The sequence below is a fragment of the Nestor notabilis genome, unplaced genomic scaffold, assembly GCF_000696875.1.
Source record: "Nestor notabilis isolate BGI_N333 unplaced genomic scaffold, ASM69687v1 scaffold5338, whole genome shotgun sequence".
Lineage (NCBI taxonomy): Eukaryota > Metazoa > Chordata > Aves > Psittaciformes > Psittacidae > Nestor > Nestor notabilis.
The window spans coordinates 6385-14396 of record NW_009939482.1 but is presented as its reverse complement, the minus strand read 5'-3'; the positions used below and the strand labels follow the sequence as shown (position 1 = coordinate 14396).

The following is an 8012-nucleotide window of genomic DNA, read 5'->3' as shown; positions in this document are numbered from 1 at the left end:
AAGAGTGTTTTTCTGGAGCAAATGAAAAAGTTTGTTGAATGGCTCAAGAATGCTGAAGAAGGTAACCAGCAGCTTAGCTCACAAGTTGAGCTTGTTAATTTTGGGAACCTTAGTGCACTAATGCTTGTTTGGGAGGTGGGGTGGTTAATTGTCCTTCTTAGACTAGGTGTGTCCCCTGGTACTGGCTGGGAAAGCTTGCCAGCACAATCCATGTGGATCCAACAGCAGCTGTTACGCAGGGCAGCAGCTGGACATGGGGGTGTACCTGTGGGTAGCCTGTTGACAAGATCTCTCTGTTCCAGAGTCGGAGTCTGAAGCTGAAGAGGGTGACTGACCTGCGAAACTCTGTCCTTGCAAAGCAAACAGGAGCTGTAGATAAGTGTCATGTCTCGTGCCCTTCTGATTCCTACATCCTACCTCCTTGTATCAAGCATGATATAAGGGCTCTCATGGCAATTTCTTTTAACTGTTTTCTATAGTTATTGAGATACTGGGTTTAGTTTTTAAAACCATATTCTAAGTAGCTTACAGGAGCTCTTATAGCTTTGACTCTAACCTGCATTTGTCCTTTTGGTTCTATTCTACCTCCTGTATTTTCTACTGTAATAATGTAATTTAAGGCCTTCCACAATGACATCCATTTTACTCCTTGGGTTTTCTATCTGTATTTGAGTAGACATGATTATGGTGAATGAGATTTATGGCAGTTCTGTTTGCAAATGAAACTGTAAGAAGCCTCTGAAGCCAGGAGGCTGGGGCTTGTGTGGTAATTCAGTGTGACATGTCAGTGTGCAACATATGTGCCAGGTAGTCTCGTTCATTGGTGGTTCTCCAGCTCCCCAAGGACTTTGTCACGTCTTGCCTACGCTTCCAGCATAAAATATTGCAGCTCCTGGGTGAGGCAGCCGCCCCACTCCTGGGACGGAGCTCTGTGTCCTCCTGGAGAGAAGCTGTTATGGTGGCAGTGAAGGGTGGTGCTGGAGGGGTACAATGACTGGCATCTCTGAACCTGCTGCCTGTTACAGCTTGTGGCCTGCACACCTCATAGGTAGCACAGCCCAAGAGGGGTCTCGCTACCTTAGAGGTGGGCAGCAGCTCCTGGGGAAGCCTTGCCATGTCTCCCATGGCAGTCTAAGCAATACTGTTCCCCACACAGCCACCCAACAGCTTTCTCGAGCCAGCCAGGGGATCAGCTTGCTTGAGCTGCTGTGTAAATGTGAGAGTGCTGGAAGGTAAGGCAGACAAAACTTTGTTCCCTCCCCCTGAAGTTTAGAGATTGTTTTATGTTGGCACTTGACATGTTAAACCAAACAGCTTATCTGCTCCGTGAAACTTTGCATTCTTAATGGAATTTCTCAGGACAGCTCATAATTAAAGAAAAATATTTGGTAAAAGAATGAAGTCTATACTGGTGTAAGCTAATAATGAGCATTAACTGAAATACTGGTAACCAGAGTACACCTATTATAAATAAAATAAAGTGAAAAAAATGATCCCAAAGATCATTGATATTTCATTCAGTCCTACAGTGATCTTCCTTACTTTGTAACTTTTTTTTTTTTTTTTGAAACAAATAAAGGCCATCCTTACACTTAAGGGCTGCAATTATCTACTTGTTTAAAGTGCAAGTGTCCTGACATGGTTATTCACTGAGGAAATGCAGCCAGGTTCATCATTTTTCTTTAAGTAAGTTTTATTTCAGCAGCTGGATGAAACTGCAATATCCAAAATGTCCTAATATAAATCCAGAAAAAAATAGCATAAATGTGCTTGGTTTTCACATTTCTTTGCTGGAAAACCGTTCTCAGCCTCCTCACCTGCAGGAGATCGTGACCCTTTTTCCCATTTCAGTAGGAAGAAGAAAGGATGTTTCAGCGCTTCTCTAAGTGTAAATGCGCTCGGCAGGGTCGTACTCCAGCATCTTCTGAATCAGGTCATATATTCCTTCAGGAACAAATGTCAAAATGTGGGGCTTTTAATCCTAAAATTGCACCAAAAACTCCTTTCCTCAAAAGAATTTCCCTTTGGTTACCAGCAGTGGCTTACAGAGCCTCGAGACGTGCTGACCAGCACAACTGTTTTCATCCCAGTCCAGTGGTTGCAATTGAAATACTCACGTTCCCTTAAACAGACAGACCACGGTTTGTTATTCAAAGATTCTGGTTTATCCCTTCACTAGAAGGTTACTGGCATGTTAGTTCACAGCTTGGGAGTGGCAGCTTGTTAACAGACCTAGAGGAAGAACCTGAGTTTATGGTACTTTTTGTTAAACTGCTATTAAACCAAAACTCAGTATCTCTATTTATTAATCTCCAGCAGTCCAGGTATGGAAAAACATCATTACCTGCTGTTCTCTATCATGTGACTTGGCAAAGGCCCCAATACCTGCTCCATCACTGCCAGGTGTTCTTTGCTGTTCCGGGTGTGGAGGGAAATCAAGGTGGATATTTTTGTTCAGTGTTAGAGGAAGTTGTCAAGAACCAACCACTAACTTTACTTTGGTTTTGACAGTACCCTGCACCCCATAATCAATTTCAAGTGAAGGAGAAAAGAAAGACTGCAGGCATCCAATTCCTCCAATAGGTTTCAGTGATCTGGACAGAGGCTTTTTCCTTTGAACCCCTTTTTTTCTCTCCTTTATAAATTTCAGGTTTTGGCAATACTGTCAGGATGACAGAATTTGGGTATTGAGTAGTATTTGTTGATGGTGACAGATGAAGCTGTGTCTTACTAGCGTGACTTGGAAATTACAAATATTAACAGGGTGATCCTTGTGTCAAGCTGCTGCCAAAATGTTTACTGAAAGTAGCTTCTAGGAATCTTTTTCTGAGAAGCTCCTTTGTTCCTACAGCTTCTGTTCTCTTCTGCTTGGTGTAATAGAGAAATGCAGTTTCATTTCTGAAGCCATTCCCCACAGTCCCTACCTCCCTGTATTTTCACCCAGCTGAGCAGCATTATACATGCTGCATCATTTTGAGGTTCATAGTTACCTACCAGAAAGATTAAGTTTCCAGCATATTGCTTGAGAACACAACCTATGCTCCAGACGTCACAAGGCTGTGACCATCCCAGTCCTGTGAAGATGCAGAAGGTTCATGTTCATACCTCATCACAATATCCAGCGGCAGCAGCTCAAGCAGGACCCGTGACACTTCTAAAGCATGGTTCAATACCATACAGTAAATCATCTTAGGCTGATCTTTAACCTAACAGACTTCTACTGATCTAGAATAACTTCTGGAGCTTGGGCGTCTCTCATAGTCACCAAAGGGCTGTGGTACTCATCATCATATGCTGCGTTCCCAAAGTCCACAACTTTGATGTCTGGAATTCTTAGTTGACGTTCATCATGTGTCTGAAATGAAACACAGTGGGATGCAAGTGGCCAAATGAACCCAGCCAATGGCAGGGGCGGGGGGAGGAAGAGGACAGCAACTTACCAGTTTGGGGTTATACTCAGCTGTATAGTCAGACTTCACAAATAAAATATTTTCTGGTTTCAGGTCTGTATGCATCAACTTGTTCAAATGCAAAACTGCAAGATAACAAATACAGTTAGCACATTTCACAAAAAGTTAACAGATAAAGCAAGAAGAAAATTGGCAAAGCTGGTATGTCACCCGTCTGATGTGGTCCACGCTCAATGGCTGAAAGCCATGCTTTTTCATAAAGTCAAAAGTGCTGAGCCCCAGTAGCTCAAAACCAATGCAGACATGACCGTGGTACTCAAACCACTCCAGCATCTGGACACAGTGACTACAAAAGCAGGAAAACAGGAGTTGCAGCAGGAGAGTGTGTAACAAGGAGATACAGATGCCATATGTTACAGGTGGTGACATCACAGGAATCTCAAATCAGAACAAAGTGCAGGTGGCTTTGTGTACTTATTGCTGGGATCTGATGCATTTAAATGCTGCAGAACTTTTATTTCTTCACAAGCCACTTCAGAGTACATGTCAGTATTTCTTACTATTTTCACAGCAACATGTCTGCTGCCCCTGAAAAGACAGGTTTTAACAGTTATTAGAACAGTGAGAAGTTTCAAGTCAGAATATAGTTGGAACAAGGTGATCTTTAAGGTCCCTTCCAACCCTGAACCATTTCCATGATTCTAGGATGAAATTCAGTAATTATCACCATGTATGTTGTTTACGGCAACAGCAGCCTTATCAGAAAAGATATTTTAAGTACATACTGACAACATAACCAGGGCTCATCTGTGCACAAACAGAACTAAAATTTAATCTTCAATGCTGAAAACATACTTGATATATCTGTCTTATTCTTAAAGGTTAAAAGGCCCATTTACCTCCCCTTTGTATTTATATATGCTGGGCTACCATTGGGGAAACTTACTTACACATCTTGCAGCCTAACAGGACCATCAGTTAAAAATGACATGCTGCCTCCTGTTGTTTTAGGAGTGAAAAAGTAACTAACGGAGGGGTCAAATGCCTTCTACAGCCACTAGAAAGACAGTCTAGTTTCATACTCCGCACATGGCAAAACTGACATCAAACACGAAACGGATTCTTGATTTACAAGATGCTCACGGCTAGACCCCAGATCCAAGACCTCACTTACTACACAGACCTGGGGTGCACAGTGCAGGCCCCGGGACTGCCCCATGCCGGGGCTTCAGCTTCATCCCACATCATCCAGGCCACCTCCCCCTGCCAGCCCATAACCTCTCCCAGGCTGGAGCACCCATCGCCTCAATCCCCCAGTCCTGCACAACTCTCATGTCAAGGCACTGGTTTAGCATGATGTAATAACAGACACTTGTGTCTGGGAACTGGAGCAACAGCCTTAAGGAAGTACACACAGAGCAGCATAAGAGGAAGCAAAGATACAACCTGGGATGATCAGAAAGCACTTCATGAACTACGCTGTGAGAGTAAGAAAAACTACTTGCATTAAATACTTACTCTTAGTGATCAATGCATTCCACGACTCTTCCAAAAGCACCTTCACCCAAAATAGCAGCAAACTCATCTATAACAAACTCTCAGTCACAGAAGTTGTGGAATTACTCAGGTATTTAAAAAACCCCACAAATACAAGCAAACAAAATTAACAAAAATACTTAAGTGCTATTACTGATGCTATTACAGATTGTGCTTCCTTTAAACTATAAGTATGCAGTTTGAGAGCTGGTAGGGAACAATTCTCATCAAGGCACATTTACAGGGATCTCATTCTTGTAGGTTCACTAACTTCATTTGCTACTGTTTGGGGGGAGAGAAAAAGAAGAAAGAAAAACATTAAGTAAGTAAGTCCTACAGAAAAAGAACAATCCTCACCCTCAAACAACAGAAGTTAAGGCAGAAAGAAAGAGACTTCCAAAGCCCCCTCACATCTTACGCTACAAGAACTTATTCTCTCTGAGAAGTTAATAAACATTTACAAATATCCTATAGATCTTGCACTTAGTATGTCTCCTCTCTGACAGATCAGGTGACCCTTCACATCATCCCATGCACTCCTGGCTGTTTTCCTTCAAGGATGCATCTGGAACAGCACCAAGATCATCCAGAAAAATACATAAGCCCAAGTGAATTCACATCGGAGTACGAAATTCAGTCAGCAGCGAGATACTCAGGCACTCAGGTGCTTAAATCAAAAGGAAGTTTAAAAGCTTGTGTTTGGATTTTCAGGTAGGGAAATAAACGCTTGTCGTAATAAAAATTCTGAAGGCATGGAAGTGATGCCTCTATTTCAAGTATGCCAATGAATGGTTATTTTTCATTCATCTGCTCAAATGGAGCCAATGAACAAAGAGCAAGACCATGTTCTGTGGTATCACAAGCTTAGCTACAAATGTGCACTTTCAACTGAAGCAAATAAAATCCTACCTGAAAGAATAATACTAGCTAAAGAAATAAACTATTAATATCATTGACAGAATTCCCCAAACCCCACACTACCACCCTATCTTCTTAAAATAAAAAAAATCCTAAAACTGGTCACAGCACCTGTGAATACTGATGCTGAGAGGTGGTAGCATCTTGTGTATTGTCCACACTTTTTTCAACATCATGCTGTTCATGACTGTCTCTTTTATTTCCAGCTTTGGTTTCTGAAAAGACACTACAAGCAAAGGATGAAATAATTAAAATAACCCTAGCACCCCTACCAAGACAGTTTTTTGTTTTAAACCTTAAATCATCTCTCTTGAAATATCTCCAACTCAAAAATGGAAATATTTCAAGAGAGAAATAGATATAGGGAGATTTTAAGAGGTTTCAGATGAGCTCATGGGAATAATGATATCTTAAAACACGTGCTTGCTGATACCAGAAATCAACAAGCTCAATACCTGTCAGGAAGTTTAGAAAACGTAAGTTTGCAGTACTTGCTCTGCTGTGCACTACTTCCTGATCTCTTCCTCTTGCAAGGACTGTCACTTCTTTTATGATCCAGACTTTCTCTTTTAGCCCTGTCGGGATCATTAGTTTGACCAGAACGCTGCATCTTTAACAAAGATATTTTCCTCTTTCAATTACATCCCATAAACAAAAGATTTATTTTCAAAGCCATTAATGATCAAATTAACAATATAATTAAGACTGTATTTTTCCTCTGCTAAGCTGCTCAGGTACACAAGGGCATGTGTGCTAGGAAAAAGGTAGGCTCCTGTCTACATACAAACATTGCCCAGGGTGCTTTTAAAGGGTTCAAGGAACTTGTAGTAAGCTTTCAACCATGCTTCTTTCTAGAGGTTCCCAGAGAATTCCTAAAGCTAAGTCACAAAGATGGTAAAACTTAGGTTACCTCTGAGTTAGGGCACTCGAAGAAACGGCAAATACCTCACCAAGCGCTTTCTATTTCACTTTACACCATAAACCGCTCCTAGATCACTTGCTGCACCTCAGGTCAGCAGCAGCTGCAGCGATGCTACACAGCTACACTAGTTACCCTCTTGCCTTCCACACCCGGTCCCCACTGGCCTTCTGCATCCACTCTCCTTTTGCCTTCCACATTGGCTCTCGTCCCTTCCCAATTGCACCGGCTCCCCTCTTGCCTTCTGCACCATCTTACCTCTTGCCTTTCAGTTTGGCTCTCCTCTTGCCTTCCTAACCAGTTGTCCATTCCGTACCGGCTCTCCTCTCCTGTCCTCTCGCCTTCAGCCACTGCCGAGCTCCAAGTCTCAACTGTCAACCCCTAGAAACACTCGGTGTGTTGCAGATGGGAGAGCCCATCACAAAGCAATGATTGTGATGTCACTGAAGGGGTGCGTTGTGGGGCTGTGCAACACTCCACCTCCCACCCAGGCCCTGCCTCAGCAGTTGGACCCCCCCGTGCCTGCACACCAAATAGAGCTCTCCAAGTAAGTGGACACATCACTCCTCCCACAGAATGAAAACAAACCCATCAACCCCAGCCTCCCACAAAACTAAAGCATGCTTCCTCTGCTGCTTCCAACTACTGCACACACAACAGTCCTAACCATCCCTCTCACCTCCCCTGTGCCTTGCTGTAACCCTCTCTCCACTACTTACCTCAGAAGGAGTTTTCAAGCCCATCCACCGTCTTCAACCATCACCTCAGCAGAGCTAACCAAGCATTACGCCAGAAATTGGGTCCTCCAAACCCACATCAAGCAATTAAGCATCTCATGTGCCATCTCATGGAGGTGGAAAAAGAGCATCTGAGGATAAAATAGTCCTGAAACACTACAACAGCCTATTCACATCAGTTCCCTAAAGCCCAATGATTTTTTTAATCTGCAAAGGGCTAAACCTTCTGAAACAATTCCACCTCTGATAAATGACCCTCCTCACTCTTTTTATTTCCCACCCCCAACTGACCCTGTGTGATTAACACACAGCATGTACATGACACATGCAAGTTTGTCACTCTCCATAGATAACGCACCGCTAGTTTTTTGTCCGCTGCTCTCCAGCTTGGTCTAAGCACTGCTCCCAACACGATAGACTTCTAAGACCAACTTTACCTACTGTTTTCTGAATGCCAGCAAAGGTCAGAGACAATCTAGAAGACACATGATG

The 8012-nt window shown here is 42.9% G+C and overlaps 2 protein-coding genes across 2 annotated transcripts in view; one reads left to right on the top strand and one right to left on the bottom strand.

Moving 5' to 3' along the window:
• The window catches only part of BZW1 (basic leucine zipper and W2 domains 1), an 8645-nt gene extending 7900 nt beyond the window's left edge, over window positions 1–745 (top strand). The window contains 2 exon segments of the mRNA XM_010019864.1: window positions 1–61; window positions 303–745. The exon segment at window positions 1–61 is cut by the window's left edge and continues 15 nt beyond it. Of these exon segments, the coding sequence (XP_010018166.1) occupies window positions 1–61; window positions 303–334 (93 nt within the window). The 3' untranslated portion in view covers window positions 335–745.
• Window positions 746–2008: 1263 nt separating this feature from the next.
• On the bottom strand, window positions 2009–7092 carry CLK1 (CDC-like kinase 1). The gene is given in 12 exon segments (XM_010019866.1): window positions 2009–2097; window positions 2100–2122; window positions 2345–2429; window positions 3000–3076; window positions 3228–3355; window positions 3441–3535; window positions 3590–3756; window positions 3885–3998; window positions 4929–4995; window positions 5421–5497; window positions 6320–6474; window positions 7042–7092. Coding segments are annotated over 12 exon segments (1128 nt in total).
• Window positions 7093–8012: the final 920 nt, after the last annotated feature.